The sequence below is a fragment of the Rhinatrema bivittatum genome, chromosome 6 (genome assembly GCF_901001135.1).
Source record: "Rhinatrema bivittatum chromosome 6, aRhiBiv1.1, whole genome shotgun sequence".
Taxonomy (NCBI): Eukaryota; Metazoa; Chordata; class Amphibia; order Gymnophiona; family Rhinatrematidae; genus Rhinatrema; species Rhinatrema bivittatum.
In genome coordinates this window covers 250,276,733-250,299,476 of record NC_042620.1, presented here as the reverse complement: position 1 = coordinate 250,299,476, position 22,744 = coordinate 250,276,733, and the positions used below count along the sequence as shown (strand labels likewise).

The 22,744-nt window shown below is 44.0% G+C and overlaps 1 protein-coding gene across 1 annotated transcript in view; it reads left to right on the top strand.

Moving 5' to 3' along the window:
• Positions 1 to 22,744, top strand: part of LOC115094686 (serine/arginine repetitive matrix protein 2-like) — a 155,148-nt gene that overhangs the window by 93,211 nt on the left and 39,193 nt on the right. Inside the window, exon 7 of the mRNA XM_029607936.1 lies at positions 10,697 to 10,801. Coding sequence (XP_029463796.1) covers positions 10,697 to 10,801 — 105 coding nt within the window. The remainder of the gene's footprint in view (positions 1 to 10,696; positions 10,802 to 22,744) is intronic.

The following is a 22,744-nucleotide window of genomic DNA, read 5'->3' as shown; positions in this document are numbered from 1 at the left end:
GTACCCTTCTTTGGATGATTGTCTGATTAGAGCAAAGACCTTTCAGGATAGCCTCCTGCTTCTCAGCAGGCCGTCAACTTCTTGCTGAGTTTGGAATAGATTGTCATTTTTTTTCCCAAATTTTTTTTCCAGTTTTCAGTCCTCTCTCTCACACTTGTTTTCCAGGGAACTGTGTGGCAGTCTTCTGGGCTTCCGCCTCACAAAGGTGTTCGTATGCTAGTATCTGGATCAATTTGTCATATGGCTTGACCCTTTAAAAAGGGCATGTTTAGTGAGGAATTGCTATTCTCTGAGGACAAGCAGGATGGTAATCCTCACACATGGGTGACATCAGATGGAGCCCCGACACGGAAACTTATGTCAAAGTTTCTAGAACTTTGACTTGGCACACTGAGCATGCTGGGCATGCCCTATACCACATATCCACATGGGGTCCCCCTCCAGACTCTCTCTTTCTGTGTTGCTGTGGCATTGTGGTTTGTGAGCTCTAATCTGGGTCTTTTTGGCCTAGTTTTGGAAAACTTCTCTTTGCTTTTTTGTTTGTTTTTTTCTCAGTGTTCAACACAAGGTCCCTCTCAGTCCATTCCCAATAGTGTTCCTAGTCAGGGTTTTTGTTTATCAGTAAGTTTCCTTTCACGGTTGATTCCCCCGCAGCAGCGGTGCCCGCCAGCCATCAACATCTGCCGCCATCTATTTTGATTTTGCATCCCTTTTATTTCATCCCATCATGGCCAGATCTGGTTTTTGGTGATGCACTTTGTGCCCAAGGACCATGTCCATTATGGATCCCATGAGACACGTGTCCTCTGCCTGTCCAGGGTTGCGCTTATGCACACACATGACCCCAAAGGATGTAGTCTTCAACTCAAGATGGAACAGCTTTTTGGGTCAAGGAAGACCGAACTGTTAGCATAGGTGGCATCAGCATCGATGGACCTCAGAGTCGCACTGATGGACACCATGCCATCGACATCAGCAATTCTGTCAGTGGATAGGGGCGCCGGAGATCAACCACAGTCTATCTCCTCCATTCCGAGGACATCGGGTTCCTCGTCATTAGCTTCAGCACTGGGAAGGAACTGGGCCAAGCATTGAGGGAAGCTGAAGAAGCATCGGCAATGGTCCCCATCGATGCACGGGGATGCGCTGGCACATGCTGTGATGCCTCTGAAGCAACCCCACGGTGAGAAGTGCCAGTCCTACCATCTGTGCCAGGAGTCTGCAATGGTCTCCACCAGTCCTGATGCTGTCACCGATAAGAGGATCTGCCCACCCCTCCTTCCTCTCAGTCTGTGTTGGCATCGGAAACGTTCAAGGAGAAGCTGGAGTGGCGAGTCCAGCTGGCGGTGGAACAGGTGATGCAGGGCATCAGTCCTGTGGCACCAACAGCACCGGAACCAGTAGCATCCTTCCTGGAACAGATGCTAGAAAAGCTCAATGTGCTTGTCTTTGCGTTTCCGACCCAGATGGCATCGGTGCCCAGGGCACCGCAGCCTCCCCCTACCGATACAGTGGTCGTTGCCAGTTCCTCAGAGGAGGAAGCACCACCCAAGCATAGACGTCGTCGGAACCGGCACCGTCAACTTCGCGCCAGCATCGACCACCAACCAGTGACCAACCAGCATCGACGACTTCTCGGCCTTCGACACCCTCTACTCCCCCTCAGGATCGAGGGGATCGCAGGGAGAAAAATTGCCATCGACACCGTAAGATTCAGACCATCGAGGGAGCGAAATCATCGGCCTCACCATCGTCCGAGCCGCTGTCAAAGAGACCCCGTCCAGGACCGCTGTTGAAGAGACCCCTGCGACCAGGTCACCGAGGCAACCCTCACCCGATCAGGGATTGGGAGCCACGACTCCGCCTTTAACGGTGGTCCCTCCGGCTATGCCTCTGCCTCCTTCTGTTCCGGAACCGGGGCTGCTTGCTCCAGGTCTCTGAGAAGAACTGGACCGGATGGTTCAGGAGGCCATCGACAAGGCGATGCAACGTCTTCAGGTTCCTCCGACACCGGTACCACCTGTGGAACCGATTATCGACCCGATTCTGGCAGCGCTGGCACCGCTGCTATCCAGGATGGAAGTGCTTATGGCCGCTTTTCCACCGATGGATCCCGGGTCTCCAATGGCTCCAATGCCCTCCCCCACTGACAGCATCATCGGGAGGAGAAACACCGTTCCGCATCCCTCCATCGAGAGTTCTGCCTCAGCCATCGATGCCAATACGTCCCTCGCCACCGATATGTCCATTGGCACCACAGAGTCATCAATCGATGCCCTCGATGCCTGCACTGGCACCTTCGATGCCATCATCGGTGCCTCCTGTAATTCCTCCGATTCCTTCGGAGTATAGACAGGGACCTTCAGGTATCCAACCACCTTGTCCCCCTCTAGTTCCTAGAGGAACAGGTGCTGATCCTTCTGATACCTGGGGTGATGATACTTCAACCGACACCTATGATTTACCTTCGCCACCTTCACCCACTGAGAGTAGGAAGCATTCTCCTCCAGAGGATCTCTCCTTTATAAACTTTTTGAAGGAAATGTCTGAATTGGTTCCCTTCCAACTGCAGACTGAGCAGGATGATAGGCACCAGGTGATGGAGTTGCTCCAATTCCTGGATGCCTCTAAGGTAATTACCTCTATTTTCCATCCATCAGGTCCTTCTCGATCTCCTCAAGAAGAACTGGGAACATCCTGGCTCCATTGCTCCAGTACACAGGAAAGCTGACACTACCTATTTGGTGCAGTCAGCCCCAGGATTTCAAAAATCACAGCTAGATCACCACTCTGTCGTGGTAGAATCTGCACAAAAAAGGGCGAAGAGGTCAAAACCTCACTCATCTGTTCCTCCTGGAAAGGAACAGAAGTTCCTTGATAACATTGGTCGCCGAGTATTCCAAGGGGCCATGCTCATCTCCCGAATTGCCGCCTATCAGCTTTATATGACCCAATATAACAGGGTCATTTTTAAGCAGATACAGGACTTCGCAGACTCCCTGCCTCAGCAATTTCAAGAACAATTACAAACCCCTAGTCAACAAGGGTTTTGAGGCAGGCAAGCATGAGATTAGAACATCTTATGACATTTTTTACACTTCTACCAGAGTGTCTGCAGCTGCCATCTCAGCGAGGCGGTGGGCCTGGCTCAAGACTTTTGGCCTTCGCCTAGAAGTACAAGACCGGTTATCCGACCTGCCTTGTGTCAGAGATAATCTGTTTGGCGAGCAGATTCAACGGACGGTAGCAGAATTAAAAGACAATCAAGAGACCCTAAGACAGCTCTCTTTGATGCCTTCTGACTTCTCCTCAAAACAGCCTTTCAGAAAGGACTCTAAGAAGTCATTCTTCTGCCCGAAGAAGTCTTACCCGCCACCATCCAGATCCCATGCCACGAGACCTTATCAAAAACCGCAATCTCATCAAGCCCGTAAGCAAAAAACACAAGCAGCTCCTCAACCAGGACCTGCTTCAGGTTTTTGACTTCCACTTAGAGAGCAGCAGCCAGATTCCTCTCTCGCACATACCAGTGGGAGGTCGATTGTGCCACTTCCAAAACTTGTGGCATTCAGTCACATCCGACCAATGGGTATTGGCAATCATTGCTCAGGGTTACCATCTGAACTTTCTCACCCTGCCACCGGACTCCCCACCTCTACAGACGTGGAGAACATCCGAACACTCCATTCTTCTGGATCAATAGGCTTCCCTCCTTCTCCAATCAAGAGCAATAGAACCTGTACCATACTCTCAGCAAGGCCTAGGGTTCTATTCCCGGTACTTCCTAATCCCCCAAAAATCGGGAGGTGTCTGTCCTATTCTAGACCTACGGGCCCTCAACAAGTACCTTCAACGAGAAAAGTTCAAGATGGTCACCTTGGGATCGCTTCTACAAAGAGGAGGCTGGCTCTGCTCTCTGGACCTCCAGGACGCATACACCCACATTGCGATAACTCCAGCTCATCGCAAGTACCTGAGGTTTCTAGTAGGCCCCAAGCACTATCAATATCGAGTGCTCCCATTCGGCCTAGCGTCTGCGCCACTAGTCTTTACCAAATGCCTCGTAGTTGTCACAGCTTTCCTCCGAACCCAAGGTGTTCACGTCTACCCCTACCTGGATGATTGATTAATCAGGGCTCCCACTCAGCAAGCTGCTCTGTCGTCCCTCAATCTAACCTTACACACTAATTTTGCTAAGATTTCTAGTCAACTACGACAAATCCTACTTAGTCCCATCTCAAACCTTATCGTTCATTGGGGCAGACTTGGACACCTTACAAGCAAAAGCTTTCCTACCTCGACAGCGAGCGCTGACTCTTGCGTCCCTTGTTCACCAGCTGCAGTCTCAACACTCCACGACTGCACGCCAATTTCTCGTCCTCCTGGGACACATGGCGTCCTCAGTCCATGTCACACCAATGGCCCACTTGGCCATGAGACTCATGCACTGGACTTTCAGGTCTCAATGGACTCAAGCTATTCAGCCTCTGTCGGCCATTGTCCGCATAACCGACTCACTCCGTCTGTCTCTCACCTGGTGGAAAAATCAGACCAATCTCCTCCAGGGATTTGCCCTTCCAGGTTCCAAATTCTCAAATCATTCTCACCACCGCTTCCAACCTCAGGTGGGGAGCCCATGTAGCCAATCTGCAGACACAAGGCTCTTGGTCTCCAGAGGAAGCCAAACACCAAATAAATTTCCTGGAACTTCGAGCAATCAGATATGCTCTCGGGGCCTTTCAGGATTGCCTCTCAGATCAGGTCATCCTGATTGACGGACAATCAGGTGGCAATGTGGTACATCAACAAACAGGGAGGCGCAGGCTCCTTCCTTCTGTGTCAGGAAGCTACACAGATTTGGAAGGAAGCTCTCTCCCATTCAGTGTACCTCAGGGCCGCCTGGTTACTGGGAGTGGACAATGTCCTGGCAAACAAGCTGAGTCGCATCGTTCAACCGCACGAGTGGTCTCTCAACCCCTCGGTAGCGAACTCCATCTTCCAACAATGGGGATATCCTCGGATAGACCTCTTTGCGTCCCCACAAAACTGCAAAGTGGAGAACTACTGCTCTCTCATTCGCAGCAAACACTCTCAACCCAGAGATGCATTCTCCCTCTCTTGGGCAACCAGTCTGCTCTACGCATTCCCTCCACTTCCTTTTCTCTCGAAGACTCTCATGAACTTACGTCAGGACAAGGGAACCATGATCCTGATAGCACCTCACTGGCCACGCCAAGTGTGGTTTCCAATACTTCAGGACCTCTCCATCCGCAGGCACATTCCCTTGGGAAAGGACCTGCTCCTGATCACTCAAAATGACGGGTGCCTACGACATCCCAATCTTCCAGCCTTGTCCCTGAAGGCATGGATGTTGAAAGGTTAATCCTTCAACCACTTAACCTTTCTGAGCCAGTTTCCTGTGTCTTGATTGCTTCACAGAAGCCTTCCACAAGAAAAGCTTACTCTTGCAAATAGAAAAGGTTCACGTCATGGTGCTCTTATCAGTCCCTTGACCCCTTTTCCTGTCCAATCCCAAAATTTCTGGACTATCTCTGGCATCTATCAGAGTCAGGTCTTAAGACTTCCTCCATTAGAATGCATGTCAGTGCGGTAGCCGCCTTCCATAAAGATGTTTGGGATGTCTCTATTATCAGTACACCCCCTTGTAACACATTTTTTGAAGGGCTTGCTCCACATCAAGCCTCCGCTACGTCCTCCGGCCCCTTCTTGGGACCTTAATCTAGTTCTGGGTCGGCTCATGAAACCACCATCCGAGCCTCTTCACACTTGTGAACTTAGATGCCTCACATGGAAAGTGATTTTCCTTTTGGCTATCACTTCAGCTCGCAGTTAGTGAATTGTAGGCCCTAGTTACCTATCCGCCTTACACTAAACTTCTGCAGGACCGGGCAGTACTCTGCACTCACCCGAAATTCTTACCTAAGGTAGTTTCGGATTTTCATCTTAATCAGTCCATCATACTACCTACCTTTTTTCCCAGGCCCCATGCCAACCCAGGAGAACAGGCTCTGCATACCCTTGACTGTAAACGGGCTCTAGCGTTTTACCTAGACCGTACAGCTGCCCACAGGGAAAACACTCAATTGTCTCTTTCCACCCTAACAAGTTAGGGAAGCCTGTGGGTAAGCAGACTCTCTCTTCCTGGTTAGCGGACTGCATATCCTTTTGCTATCAGCAAGCGGGCATTCCTTTTCAAGACCGTGTTAAAGCACACTGTGAGGGCCATGGCGACTTCAGTAGCACATCTGCGATCGGTGCCGCTTCCTGACATTTGCAGGGCTGCCACCTGGAGTTCCCTCCATACTTTTGCAGCCCACTATTGCTTGGACAAAGCCGGAAGACAAGATTCCATCTTCGGCCAGTCTGTCTTGCGTAACTTGTTTACAACGTAATGTACCAACACCCTTCCGCCTGCCTAGTGGGGTTCAGGATGCCCTCTACCAAATTCCGCCCCAGTTGTTGTGCCTGTTGCACGCCTTTGGGAACCTTTGGTGCATGTTCGGACATCCTCAGCTCGGTACTCACCCATATGTGAGAACTACCATCCTGCTTGTCCTGTGAGAAAGCAAATGTTGCTTACCTGTAACAGGTGTTCTCACAGGACAGCAGGATGTTAGTCCTCACGAAACCCGCCCGCCGCCCCATGGTTTTGGTTTCGTAACGCTTTATTTTATTTTTCGGCACTGCCTGTAGCTTTCAAGTAAGACTGAAGGGGGACCCCTGCTGGCTGCAGGGTTGGTGCCATGCTGGGCATGCCCAGTAGGGGCCAGTCAAAGTTCTGGAAACTTTGACAGAAGTTTTCCATCCTGATGTCACCCATATGTGAGGACTAACATCCTGCTGTCCTGTGAGAACACCTGTTACAGGTAAGCAACATTTGCTAATCCTGAGTTACAAGACTGGAGAGCAACCCCACGTGAGTGCATGGTATAAGGCATATTCAGTGTGCCAAGTCAAAGGTCTAGCAAGACATAAGTTTTCCATGTCAGGGCTCTATTGATGATGTCACCCATTTGTGAGGGCTAATACTCTGCTGTCCTTGGAGAAAACCTGTTACAAGTAAGCATCTCTGCTTTCTCAGATTGTGGTAGCTACACCCCTGACTAGAAAATTTTCCACTTCCTTAGTCTCTGTGCATATTTTTTGAGGATTGGTGTTCTGGGCATTGCAATGCTCCTGAAAATTATTTGGTCCCTTTATTCTAGATATTTGTAAGAGGGCCTTTCTAAGAGATTGGCTCTAAAAGTTCTCCTCGTGCAAAGGGATGGCTCTCTATTGCTATAGAGAGCATATGCAAGACAGGCTACTATCTTCATCTGCATGTCTGCTGCAGATTTCCTTTCTGCCTTGGACCAGAAGTTAGTTTTGTCTTTCTTGGCAGGCCCACAGTTTCTCCTTTTAAGGCCTTTTTCTGCTAAACTGTTTACTATGGGAAGAAAATTAAAAAATTCTTCAGTAACCAAAAAACCCTCTTTAACATCGTGACTAAATTAACTATAGACACTACGCTAAATAGATTAGAATTATCTGAAGAAAATTGCAACGAAGTAGCCTATTTTTTCAAAGAGAAAATAGATAAACTTTTGGCGAATTTAGATGGCACAAAACAAGTGATAACTCTATGTGAAAAAGAATTGGTTAAATGGGCAAATTTTGAAGAGACATCGTTTACAGAGGTGGAAACTCTATTAAAAACACTGAATCCAGCTAGTCATCCACTGGATGCAATCTCAATATCTGAATTAAAATTGATAGCTCAAACAATTATACCAACTATTACACTCATCATTAATAAGTCATTCAACGAAGGCCATCTTCCTGATATTCTAAAAGGCGCAAGACCCCTAGTCTTCAATAATTATAGACGTGTCTCGAATCTCTCGTTCCTCTCAAAATTAATAGAAAAGATAGCACATAGGCGACTAGTATTTCATCTAGACACAAATGATATACTTTACCCCTCACAATTTGGTTTTAGATGTAATTTTAATACTGAAACTTTACTTCTTGCTTTAACTGATACAGTTTTAAGAGGAATGGATAATGTGAAATCATGCATATTAATTTAACTTGATCTTTCGGCAGCTTTCGACACTGTAAACCACATGATTTTGCTTCAAAGACTGTCAGAAATAGGACTTACTGAGAATACATTAAAATGGTTCACATCCTACTTGAATAATCAGTATTATCAAATACCGATTAATAATATTTTTTCTGATAAAATAAAACTAAATACTGGTGTCCCTCAAGGATCAGCTTTATCGGCCTCATTATTCAACATCTATATGTTGCCATTATGTCACCTGTTATCTGGACTCTGGCTAAACTACTATATATATGCAGACGACATCCAAATTTTGTTACCAATCCAGGATACATTAGAAAAGACATATGAAACAATGGCAATATATCTCAAAGTAATTAAGCAATTACTCACACAAATGAAGCTAGTACTGAACATTGAGAAAGCAGAAATTATTCTTTTAGAAAGGAAAATGACACCCATGATGTAAACGTAATAACAACTCGGGATAATACTACTTTCACTCTGGCAGAACAGATTAGAGACCTTGGAGTAATAATTGACCCAGAATTATGCTTTAAAAAACATATAGCAACGAAAATAAGAGAAGGATTCGCAAAATTAATGCAATTGAAACGCCTTAAACCCTTACTCTCACAAAACGATTTTCGTGCAGTACTACAATCATTAATCTTCACAAGTACAGACTACTGTAATGCTCTTCTCTTGGGTCTCCCAGCATCTTCCATATGTCCTTTACAAGTCCTGCAAAATGCTGTGGCATGAATTCTAAAGGGCAGCAGAAAGAGGTATCATATTACCCTTATTCTAATTGAATTACATTGGTTACCCATTGAATCAAGAATTACATTTAAAACATGCATTCTTCACAAATTAATATATGGGGAGATGGTAGACTGGCTAAACACTGCCATCAGGCTTCATGTGCTGCAAAGAAATTTACGGTTTACTAACAAAGGCCTCCTTTCATTACCATCAGTCCAATCAGCATGTTTAAATCAAGTTAGGGAGAGAGCAGTATCTTTAGCAGGACCAAAACTTCGGAACGCATTACCACATGTTTAAACATGATCTCAAAACCTGACTATTTGGCATAGCATATATGGAGTGAAAAGGATGCCTTTCGTTATCTTTTCTAAGACTTTTTAGTACCTTTTATGCTTTTTAGGACCTTTTAATATGCACTATTACTGCCGAATTTAGTATTTAAGTTACCGCCTTTCCAATTTTTACCTGAATATCCTGAGATATATTAGGACTTAGTGTTTGTTTAAATTTTAGCAATTTTAGAATGTTATTTATTTAAAATTGTCAGAATTTATCTGTTCAAATTTTATGTTTTGTAAACCATTACGATGGTATGTCCTATGACGGTATAGAAAACTTAATAAATAAATACTTGAAGATGGTCTTCCTACTAATACATACTTTTTTATGGTTTTCAAGGATTGGGTTCAACTTCGTATGGTTCCTTCCTTCTACCGAAAGCAATTTCAGAATCTGTTTTAACCAGCCAGGTTCCTGCAGTTCGTTTAGCAGATCAACACGTTAAGAAGAATGTATGCTACTTCAATCCTTAGATCTAAGGGGACATTCCTTACAAAATCTCAAGATCTCTAGCTTTTTCAGGAAATCTGATCTAATTTTTGTTCTGTATTAGTGAAGTGCAGAGAAATGGGGCACTCACTAGATTTATTGTGGTGCTTTGGTTTAAAGAGTTGTTTATGAGGAGTCTGGTGTACCAAATTAGATTTGGGGGGGTTCCACGAGGGCTCAGGTTTCTTCATAGGCAGAATTGCATTTGGTCTCTTCTTGGAGATCTATAGAGTAGCATCTTGGTCTATATTGCATCCTTTGTGGGTGTTGCAGTATGATTATCTGAGTTGCAGAGGTAGCATCTGTCACTCATCAATTTTGCATGGCCTTGGGCAGCATCCCACCCTATTAGGGAGTAACTTGGGTACATCCCACTTGTCTGGACTGGTCTGACTGGATGAAGAGGAAGATGAAATTACTGCTTACCTGATAATTTCCTTTCCTTGAATACAGACCAGTTCAGGATCCTCCCTATGTTACTGCTATCTTCACTGTCTTTGTTCACTCTGTGCCTTGCAGCAAATGTTTTTCACAGGTAAATAAGCAGGGTTGGAAAGAGTTATGGTTTCCTATGCTTTGCTGCAGGTGAGTAGTTTCTTTTGCTTCTGTTGGATACTCTTCCTTCGTTGCTTCTTCCTTAGCTTTTTCTAGAAGTGCATCAGTTTAAAGTTAATGATCATAATAATGCTAAATGTAATTATAACTGCTATTGTCCTCAGTTGGCTTGTTACAGGTATACTGGCAAGCTGGTGTCAGCACAGAGGTATATGAGTGACTTCATTGAGCCTGCTCTCTCCATCTGCTGGTTGGCATGCATAACCCACTTATCTGGATTGGTCTGACTGTATTCAAGGAAAGGAAATTATCAGGTATGTAGTAATATCACCTTTGGGGAGTTGAAGTGGGAATGCTGTCATGTATTGGGTTGGAAAGAGCTGCATGATTCAGGCTAGTATAGGGTTCTGTGAGAAGCAGAGAGGGTAGGTTGTGATGGGCACAGTTTATTGTTTTGAACATGTTATACTTTTTCAGAGAAAGGGATTCTGGGAGAAGCTGGAGATCTGGTAGTAAGTCCCCTATAAGAAAACGCAGGCGCGAGTCTCCCAAACCCCGCAACTCCCACCAGAGGCTTTCCAGGTAAATGCTGAAGTTGCAGAAACTTTGCTGAGAGATACTGAATGTACCCTTCTTGCAAAATGACTCAAGGAGCCAGCACTGATTAACAGCAGTTTTCACAACCAGAAACATTTTGTTGCATTATCAGGCCATACCTTAATTAAGCCCAAGATTTTGTTGAAGTAAAGTCCTCTTTTTTTCTTCTCAAAGAAAAGGAACTGGTAGTTGGGAATAAAGGGTAGGGGGTTGACAGCCCATGCATTTAAAGAGAGTAACTTTCTAACATCTTGGCAGTTATGCAGCAGAAATCTGATACTGTGAATTTTGTTTCCCCAGTATTTTATTGTATTTTTAATTGGTGATTCTGAGCTTCCAACAAACTGATGCTAACACCACTGAACCTGAACCTTTTCTAAAAAATAGTTCGTCTGCATTAAAGGAAAAGTTCTGTTTAGGTGAATTTTGGTATCCATACTCTGATGTAGGAACAGCTATGTTTTGTTTTGGTTCTTTTTGTTTTGTTTTTTCTCCGAGAACAAGTAAGATGACACTCCTTAAAAGTGAGTGATGATGACAGATGGAGACCAGCCCAGAACTTTTATGTCAAAGTTTTTAGAACCTTGACTCTATCCTACTGAGCATGTACAGGCTGGAGGCATACCAGTGTCCACGTGAGGGTCTCTTCAATTTTTTCTTTTCCATAGAGCCTACCATTCGCTTATCCTCTTTCTCCTGCATTTTTTGAGGGGATTTATCTGAAAAACTGCAGCAATCCTTCATGCAGGGCCCTATGGCCTTTTTTCCTTTTTGTCCTTAGGTAAGTTTTTTGTGTTTTTTGTCAGTTTCTGTTTTATTGTCACACCCGATTGATGCACTTGACCGCACTTGGTCATAGAGCTCAATTTTGCCTCTTTTTTTTGTACACCCATGGATAAGTCTATCAGCGGCTTCAAGAGATATACCCTCTGTGTCAGTGTCAGGTCTGTTATGGACTCCCATGATAGATATGTCCTGTGTTTGAAGCCATCGCATGACATCCTGTGGTATCACCAATGTGTGACTATGACCGCTTGGAGGTGCCAGTTCCATATGGAACTTAGGGAGAAGCCCATCAACGTTAAGGTATCACCATTGACTCTTGGGATGCAGGAGCTACACTGAACATTGCTCATGCATCAACATTGAGAGGACATTGAGTATCAGGAAGGACCACAAGGATAAATTGTTGTCAGACTCTTTTCATCCAAAGATGGCCAGGGTTAAGCTTCTTTGGCTCCAAGATCAAGGAATTCTGATGCCAGGCGTCAGCATTTGTCTCCTTCGGTGCATGATACTGGGAGTGGTGATATTTTGGCTGAAGTTGTGAATCACCTGAAGCATTCCCTTGGAGAGGAGAGATCATCCTCTTTGCATTCCTGGGAACTGCAACAGTCTCCAACGATGCAGATGTCTGCCAGTGATATACCTGGCTTTTCAGGAAGATGTGGCCTCCCGTCCTGCCTCTCCACTTGTATTGGCATTGGCAGTCTTTGAGGAAGAGCGGGATAGGAAAATCCAACAGTCTTTGTGGAGCATCAGTGTCCCTGCATCAAAGTTGATGCAGGCTAAGGTCCAACCACTGTTGAAGTCTCTTCAGCTACCAGGCACCCCAAAACCAGCACCGGTACCAATGTCAATTCTCAGAGGGGGAAGTGAATTCGATGGCGGCTGCATTGATTGTGATCTCCAGCCCACTGGGGGATGAAATCTTACTGGTACGTAGAAATTCCTCTGGTTCCAGGCCCCAACAGACTAGCATTCCCTTTTTTAGAGGCCTTGTCAGTAAACCAAGTTGATTTGTGATATGGAAAGGCGGTATACTAAATACAATAAACTAAATTAAGGGTAGCATCTGGGTCTTCTCTCAGGCATTCCAGTCTTGATCAGATTCAGAGTATTCCGTGGGGTATGGATATTGATCTGGAGATGTCTCTGAAAGAGAGGAATAGATGGGTCTCCCCTCCAATCAGAAAGAAGGAAGTTCTTGCCAGAGGACTCTTCTTTGCTGATTTTGTGCAAAGGATAAGAACATAAGAACATGCCATACCGGGTCAGACCAAGGGTCCATCAAGCCCAGCATCCTGTTTCCAACAGTGGCCAATCCAGGCCAAAAGAAACCTGGCAAGTACCCAAAAACTAAGTCTATTTCATGTTACCGTTGCTAGTAATGACAGTGGCTATTTTCTAAGTCAACTTAATTAATAGCAGGTAATGGACTTCTCCTCCAAGAACTTATCCAATCCTTTTTTAAATACAGCTATACTAACTGAACTAACCACGTCCTCTGGCAACAAATTCCAGAGTTTAATTGTGCGTTGAGTGAAGAAGAACTTTCTCCGATTAGTTTTAAATGTGCCACATGCTAACTTCATGGAATACTTCCTAGTCTTTCTATTATCTGAAAGACTAAATAACCGATTCACATCTACTTGTACTAGACCTCTCATGATTTTAAACATCTGTCATATCCCCCCTCAACTGTCTCTTCTCCAAGCTGAAAAGTCCTAACCTCTTTAGGCTTTCCTCATAGGGGAGCTGTTCCATTCCCCTTATCATTTTGGTAGCCCTTCTCTGTACCTTCTCCATCGCAATTATATCTTTTTTGAGATGCAGCAACCAGAATTGTACACAGTCCTTGTGGAGCATCAGTGTCCCTGCATCAATGTTGATGCAGGCTAAAGTACAACCACTGTTGAAGTCTCTTCAGCTACCAGGCACCCCAATACCAGGACCGGTACCAATGTCAGTTCCCAGAGGGGAAGTGAATTCGATGGCGGCTGCACTGATTGTGATCTCCAGCCCACCGGGGGAGGAAGGCCATTCCATTTCCTTTAATGAAGGAGGATGAGACCTGAAACAAGATATGTTGGACATCCTCCAATTCATGGAGCCTCACAAAGGAAATCATGATAGTACCAATATGAGATCCTTCAGGAGGAACAGATGAACCTGTCAGAGAACTTACCCCACTATGGCTTCCTTGAACAAGAAGGCAGATGCAATTTATTTCATCCAGAAGGCCCCTGGATTCTAAAAAAGGCAGATACTGCACCAATCTGTAGTGGTTGAATTTACTCTCAAAAGAGCCAAGAGAACTACAACACATTCCTTGGTGCCCACCAGGGAAGGATTCTAGAACCTTAGATACTCTTGGGAGAGAAGTTTTCTAAGAAGTGATGCTCAGTTACCGCATTACTTCTTACCAGCTCTTCTTTGGCCAGTTTATACGGGGACCTACTGAAGCAGATGCAGGAGATGGCTGAGCAGTCTCCTCAGAAGCAGGTTCTGTGGGGAATGGCACCTGCAGACTCATCTGGCTGCGAGCCTCAGACCTCCAACCTGAAGTCCAGGAAAGAGTCTGAAGTGCTATGAATGATAGAGAATCTTTTTAGAGAGAGTGTCGGTGAAGCAGTAGCACAGATCAGAAAATACTGTGCAATGCTTCAACAGCTCTCCACAGCTGCTCCAGACCAGCTCTCCTCTGCTAAAGCAGTACCTGAGTGGGGGGCCAAGATGACACTTTTTTTCAATCCTGAAGTGTTAACTCCCACCCTTTTGCTCCTGTATACAACAAGCCTCTCGTCCAAGGCAGCCAGCACCCCAGTCAAAACCAGGGATTCCAGTGCCTGTGCCAGAGATCCTTCCAGTCAGGTTTGATGTAAACCTTTGGCCCAGTGTAACTTCAGACTTGTGGGACCTCAGCATAATACAAATAGGATATAAATTGCATCTGTTGGCAGTTCCACCAAATCGGCTCCCACATCCTTCTTGGGAGAAGTCTGTACATCAGGATGTGCTTCAGAAGCTCTCCTCTCTTTTAGAAACCAATGTGGGCAAACCTGTTCCACCAAGAGAAAGAGGGTAGGGATTCTACTCCAAGTACTTCCTGATTCCAAAGAAAACAGGAGAGCCCCAAACCATTCTAGATCTAAGGGCTTTAAACAAATATCTAAAAGAGGAAACTTTAAGATGGTTTCCTGGGCAACTTAATTTCCTCCTTGCAAAAAAAGGGATTGGCTATGCTTTCGATCTTAAGAAGACTTACACTCACCTAGAGATATTTTCAGGTTACAGAAAATATGATTTGTTACTGTGTGCTACCTTTTTGCCTAGTGTCAGCCCTGTGTGTCTACCAAATGTCTCAATTAAGCTGGGGGTGCCTGTGTTCCTCTATCTGGATGATTGGCTGATCAAGAGCACTTCAGGCAGATGCCACCAAATCTGTGTGTGCAGAACCATCTGAGTGTTGGCGTTACTAGGCTTTGTCATCAACTACCCTCAAATCCCACTTGAGCCCGTCATCAGAGTTGGAGTTTATCAGAGCTCTGCTAGACACAACTCAAGCAAGTGCCATCCTTCCACATCAGAGGGCTATCACGTTGATGTCCACAGTGGAAAGGATCTAAATGAGATAGCAAGTATCAGCATGGGATGTGTTGAAATTGTTAGGCCTCGTGACATCAATAGTCCATGTTAATCCCATGATGCTTCTTTATATGAGGAGATCCCAGTGAACCCTCAGATCACAATGGCTGCAAACTAACTACTCAGGATCTTTGTAACAGCAACTGCTCAAGGACTCCCTTGAACAATTACAATCTGACCAGAGGCATATTTTCCAAATTCCTTCAGTCCAAATTCTCCTGATGCATCCACCATGGGGTGGAGAGCCTGTGAGGAAAAACCTCACAGACAGAGCCTCTGATCTGCTCAGGAAAGCTTCATCAGATACATTTCCTAGAGTTAAGGACAGTTTGGTATGCTGTAAAGGCCATCAGAGATCACTTTGCCAAAAAAGTGATATTAGTCCAGCATAAGAACATAAGAAGCTGCCATACTATATCAAACAGAGTCCATCAAGCCCAGCATCCTGCTTCTAACAGTGGCCAATCCAAGATACAAGTACCTGGCAAATACCCAAACAGTAAATAAAGCCCATGCCAGAATTAAGCAGTTCCCCAAGTGAACCTGATCAATAGCAGTCTATGGACTTCTCTTCCAGAAACCTGTCCAAATTTCTTCTAAACCCAGCTACATTAACTACCCTAACCACATCCTCTGGCAATGAATTCCAGCATTTAATTGTAGGTTGAGTGAGATAATTTTCTTTGATTTGAGGTAAATGTGCTACTTGCTAACTTCATGGAGTTCTCGCTAGTCCTTGTATCATCCGAAAGAATAAATAACTGATTCACATTTACCCATCTCATGATTTTATCAACCTTTTATCATATCCATCCACAGCTGTCTTTTCTCCACAATCAAGTTGCAATGCACTACATCAACAAGCATGGAGGTATAGGATTTTATCTCTGGTATCAGGAGATAGCCCAGTTTCAGGTCTGGACAATCTCGCAGTGAATGGTCCTCAGGGTCGCATATCTGGTAGGGAAGTAGAATGTCCTGGCAGACAGATTGAATTGGGTCCTTGAATCCCACGAATGATCCTTGGATCGGGGAGCAAACCAGATATTCTGCAAGTGGGGCACACCTGTGGAAGACCTGTTTGCATCTCCCCAGTACAGAAAGTTCCCACTCTTCTTTTCTGGAAAGGGATTCAAAGCAAATTAGCCTCAGATGCCTTTGCCATCTATTAGAGAAGGACCTGCTGTACAGGTATCCTCTGATTCTGCTCATTGTGAAGACTTTGTTGAAGTAAAGACAGGGAGATCATGATTCCTCTGGATATGTTAGCAGAAGTATATTGTCATCTTTTTATATTAAGGGAAGGAGTCCATAAAGATGTCTTATGGATTGAAGCAATGCTCAGTGACTAATTGAGGAAGTTTGTCTTGTGGTGTGAGAGAGTCCTTAAATCTTTTCTCCTGCTCTGCCCAAAAACTGCTGCTTTACCTTCTGCATTTGTCTGGTTTCAAGACCAAGTCTGTAAGGGTTCATTTCAGTGTAATTGATGTCTATCACCAACATATAGAAGGTAGATCCATCTCTCTACAATCTTTGGGTGTCCTATCATGCTGGGCCTGCTTCATTTGAAGCCTCCCATTAAGCCTCCCACTGTGTCTTGAAACCTTAACATGGTACCGACTCATCTGATGAAAGCTCCTTTTGAGCTATAGCATTCTTGCCACCTGAAGTACCTGACCTGGAAGATCATTTTTGGTCGTGGTGACTTCAGCACATAGGGTCTGTGAGCTCCAGGCTCTGGTAACATATCCACCTTATACCAAGCTTCATCATAATAGTGTGGTTCTGCGTACCCATCCTAAGCTTCTGCTTAAGGGGGTGTTGAAAATTTAACGTAACAAGTCAGTAGTCCTTCCAAAATATTTTCCTGGGCCACATGTCCACCAAGATGAAGAGGCACAACAAAATTTGTACTGAAAAAGAGCCTTGGTCTTCTACTTGAAGCAGACTGAAGCCCATAGAAAGTCCATCCAGCTTTTTCTTTCTTTTGATACCAACAAACTGGGGATTGCAATTGCCAAACACACTTTATCCAGTTGGCTAGCAGATTACATCTCCTTCTGCTATGCCCTGGTAGGTTGAAAATTTAACGTAACAAGTCAGTAGTCCTTCCAAAATATTTTCCTGGGCCACATGTCCACCAAGATGAAGAGGCACAACAAAATTTGTACTGAAAAAGAGCCTTCGTCTTCTACTTGAAGCAGACTGAAGCCCATAGAAAGTCCATCCAGCTTTTTCTTTCTTTTGATACCAACAAACTGGGGATTGCAATAGCCAAACACACTTTATCCAGTTGGCTAGCAGATTACATCTCCTTCTGCTATGCTCTGGTAGGCCAAGGTCTGAAGGGTCATGTCAAGGCTCATTGTGTTGTGGCTGTGGCAGTGTCAGTAGCCCACCTACAGTCAATCTGCATGGAGGGGATCTGCAAAGTTGTGACATGGAGATTTTTCTGCACATTCACTTATTTGAAAATTTATGAATCGCCTGTCCACCATCCTAGGCAATTTACAGGAAAACATCCACAGTTAAAACATAATTCTTTCTTTTTTTTTATAATATTTTTGTTTTCACAAATAAAGTTGTTACTTTGTAGATATATTCAAAAATAATTCACAGTCATCCAAAACACATTACAACCATCATGGAATGTACAAGAATAGGTTATTGGTGAGAGCTTAAGATACTGGATCAAGTGGCTAAACAGATAACGAGATAAGAGAACAATTAAATAAGCATCTTGAATATTGATGTCAACGATAAGACGGTGAAAATCATACAACATACGTCCCCTACCCGCAATCTGGTAACAAACAAAAACTGCTAACTTGTTAGCTTCCCTTTCCCCTTTCCCCTCTGCCCTCTCCCCCTGCCCACCTAACACCCTCCCCCCCCCCCCCCCCCCCCCCACCTTCCATCTTCATAAAGTGTTAGATGTTGATTGGCTTACGGATCATGTAAGAATCTGCAGTCTTGGATCCTGGGTCTTGGAGCATAGATGTTGCAATTGGAACATGAGAATATAGGTCTAGGATCATGAATGAAAGAGTAAAAGAGAGTGGATGACTGGATGAATGAATGAGCTGGATGGATGAATGGAGGGCTCTATGCATATCCAACATAGGGTATAATGCGGGATCTAAAATCTAAATATATCAGACAATTTATATATCAGACAATTTATAAATGGTAAACAATGCATGTCTTTCACACATTCCAGATAAATCACCTGAGAGTAACCCTCAAGAGTAAGGTTATGAGAAACTCCATTGCCTGTGGTACGGGTTGGTGGTTTGTGGGAATTTAAGTGCCAAAGAATAAGAAATTTCACCCAATGAGGTTCGGCAGCATCTGCCCCAGATGTTGTCTATGTGGGATCTCATCTTATTGAGCAGTCAAATCCCTTAGTGGGTCTTGTCCCCTTATACCCCCTGTGCTCCCCTTCGTCACCACCTAGTGTGTCGCTCTCAGCTGCAACTTGTGTATAGTATGTCCCTCATGAGGCGTAGGCCCCATATTTCCTGCTGTATTGTACTAAGGCAGGGTAATGTTCAAAATTGATCCAAGGAGTGTGTTGTTGTAGGGGACAGAAAATGTAAGAAAGTGGACCAAATTGTGCAGTGTGATGCAAACTTCTTAGAGGAGGAGCTCCTAGCCGACACATATTCTAAAGAACATAGTTGGATCATCTTTTGATAACTCTTTGGCCTACTAACCCAGCTTTCCTGAGAAGTACTCGATCTGCTAGTGTAACATTGAGATCCAGGAGGTCGCCCAAACCGAAGAGCCATAAATTAGGGTCTAAAGGTAGTGGGTGTTTAACACATTTTTCACATAGTGTCTGAATTTGTTCCCAGAATTTTAGTAGTATTTTATTTATTTATTATTTTTATATACCGACATTCGATCTGAGATATCACATTGGTTTACATTCAGGAACTGTAGGTATTTCCCTATCCCCAGAGGGCTTACAATCTTAAGTTTTGTACCTGAGGCGCAATGGAGGGTAAAGAATCATTTTGTACCTGAGGCACAATGGAAGGTAAAGAATCAGTATTTATGATTCAAAAGCCCTATTTGCCTACGTATCAAATTTAACTCAAACCATTATACCTGACATTCCTTTCAACAAAGCGCAAGAAAAAGCAGAGGAGTTGGCCCTCTTCTTCAGCAACAAAATCTCCAATCTTCTAACACAGCTGAGGCCCAATACTTTAGCACCTCTCAACACATACTTCCATCTCAACAAAGACAATACTCTACAATCCTTTGAACCCATCACAACTTCAGAGCTACAATCTGTATTGAAGAAAATGAAACCATCGTCACATCCATTATTAGACCACATTCCATCCAAACTACTCCTGCTAATACCAGATACCATCTCCAAAGCTCTGACAGACATTATCAACTGTTCTTTAGCCCAAGGAATCTACCCAGATGACCTAAAAATTGCCTCAATTAAACCGCTCTTAAAAAAACCCAACTTAAATCCTAAAGATCCTATCAACTTCCGTCCAATATCCAATCTCCCTTTCATAGCCAAGGTAATGGAAAAATTAGTTAACACCAGACTTTCAGACTACCTCGAAGAACACAAAATTCTGTTCCCAACCCAATATGGTTTCCGAAAATCTTTAAGTACTGAATCACTACTCATATCCCTGACAGACTACCTCATCATGGGCCTCGATAAAGGTCATGCTTATTTACTAATCCTCCTAGACCTCTCAGCTGCTTTTGATACGGTTAACCATTCCACCCTACTAAATCAGCGAACATTGGAATAACAGGAACAGCCCTGTCTTGGTTCAAATCATTCCTTGGGAACAGAGGCTACAAGGTCAAAATACACAACAAAGAATCTCAGCATTATCCTTCCTCTTTAGGAGTACCGCAGGGCTCCTCCCTTTCACCCACGCTATTTAATATTTATCTGCTCCCCCTCTGCCAACTGTTAACCAAATTAAACCTTAAACACTTTTTATACGCGGATGATGTCCAGATCGTCATCCCCCTCAAAGAATCCTACACAAAAACTCTAGAATACTGGGAAACTTGTCTGCTAGAAATCGACTGACTCCTCTCCAGTCTAAACCTAATCCTAAATTTCTCAAAAAGCGAACTCCTAATTTCCTCGGAAACCAGTAACTCCTACACAATTCCTCCACCCGACTTACATTCTTCACAAGTAAGAGACTTAGGAGCTATCATTGATAACAGGCTAAACCTAAAAGCATTTATAAAACAAACTACCAAAGAATGCTTCCATAAACTCCAAGTCTTAAAAAGAATAAAACCACTTATTTATTTATTTATTTATTTATTTATTTTAAATTTTTATATACCGGAATTCCTGTATGCAATACAAATCAGTCCGGTTTACAAGTAACGAAAGAGGTTGCCCTGGTCTGGGAAGTTAGACCTGGGTTTTTTTTACATAGAACATGGAACAATAACAATAAACCATTGAACATTATTACAAATAACATAGAGTGTAACAATAGCGTTTAACAGATTTAACCTTTTTTACAAGGAACTTTAGTAGCGAATATGGTCTGCAGTAGACGGTTATATAAAGGTGAATAATGACTGTTAGAATTGTGAATAAGCAATTACGGTATGAAAATTAAGTGGCAAGGTGTTGGTGATACCCTGCAATGGTTGGATCTGAAAGTCAGGAGGAGGTGCCTATTGGAAAGCTTGCCTGAAGAGCCAGGTTTTTAACCTTTTTTTGAACTCTAGTAGATTGGATTCGAGTCGAAGGTCTGGTGGGAGCGCATTCCATTGGTGTGGTCCCGCAGTGGAGAGTGCTCTTTTTCTTAGTGTTGATTTGGCAGGAGCTGCAGCTAATGTGCCTTTGTAGGCGCTTCTGATGGGTCTGGAAGATAAGTGTGGACGAAGTTGGGTTTGTAGAGATATAGGTGCGACGTTATGAATTGCTTTATGAATGATGGTTAATGTTTTATATAGGATTCTCTGTTTGATGGGTAGCCAGTGGAGGTTGCTCAAGATGGGGGTAATATGGTCTCTTCTCTTCGTGTTAGTTAGGATTCTGGCTGCGGCATTTTGTACTATCTGTAGGGGTTTGATGCTGTTGGAGGGGAGGCCAAGTAAGATTGAGTTGCAGTAATCAAGTTTCGAAAAAATAATGGATTGAAGTACGAGGCGAAAGTCATTGAAGTGAAGGAGTGGCTTTAGTTTCTTTAGGACCTGTAGTTTAAAGAAGCAGTCCCTGGTGGTTGTGTTTATGAATTTTTTTAGGTTAAGTTGATTGTCCAGCCATGCTCCTAGATTCCTGACGTCAGCAGAGAGCTCAATGTTTAAAGATGTGGTTTGTGTCAGGTTAGGTGTGTGGGTGTTCGGGTTGTGTGAAATCAGTAGCAACTCTGTTTTGCTGGAGTTTAGAATCAGGTTCAGGCTGGAGAGTACTTGTTTAATTGGTTGAAGACAATTCTCCCAGTAGGCGAAGGTTTTTTGAATAGATTCTGTGATAGGGATGAGGATCTGGATGTCGTCTGCATAGAGGTAATGAGTAAGTTTAAGCTGTGATAGCAGATGGCAGAGGGGGAGGAGGTAGACGTTGAACAGGGTGGGAGAGAGGGAAGAACCTTGAGGTACACCTTGGTCTGATAGGATGGGGTTAGAATCCTTGTTATTAATTCTGACCTGGTAAAACCTGTTTGATAGGAATGATTTGAACCAACTGAGAGCTGTGCCTTTAATTCCTATGTTTGATAGTTGTTCCAAGAGTTGTGAGTGATTTACCGTGTCGAACGCTGAGGATAGGTCTAGTAGGACCAGTAAGAATGATTGTTTTTTCTCAAGGTTCAAAAGTAAATTATCAGTGAGAGAAAGCAAAAGAGACTCTGTGCTTAGTGATTTTCGAAAACCATATTGTGCAGGGGAGAGAATGTTGTATTCCTCGAGATAATCGGAAAGTTGTTTGTTTACGGCTTTTTCCATCAATTTGGAGATCAGGGGCAGGTTTGCAATGGGTCTGAAGTTAGCTGGGTCCGTTAGTGATGCATTTGGTTTTTTCAGTAGGGGTTTGATGATTGCAAGTTTTAGTTGGTTAGGAACTGTGCCCATGGCCAAAGAGGTGTTGATGATTTCTGCAATAGGTTTTGCGACGGTGCTAGGGATGGCAGTGAGCAGATTGGTAGGGAGTGGGTCCGATGGATGTGCAGATGGTTTAATTTTTTTAAGTAAATTTTCAATCTCCATGGCGGATGTGGGCTCGAATGACTTTAGTCTAGAATTCAGAGTGGGTTGGTATGAGCTATGAGGTATTGGTAGAGTTTGATGGGTTGTGAGGGAGCTAGTGAGGTTTGAGATTTTTGTTTTGAAGTAGGTGGCTAATTCGTTGGCCTTGCTGAGCGCTAGTTGGTCTGGAATGGATGGTGGTGTCGGTTTGGTGAGAGATGATACGTAAGAGAATAACGCTTTAGAGTCGAAGATGAAGTTATGAATTCTTTTTGCATAGAAGTCCTTTTTTGT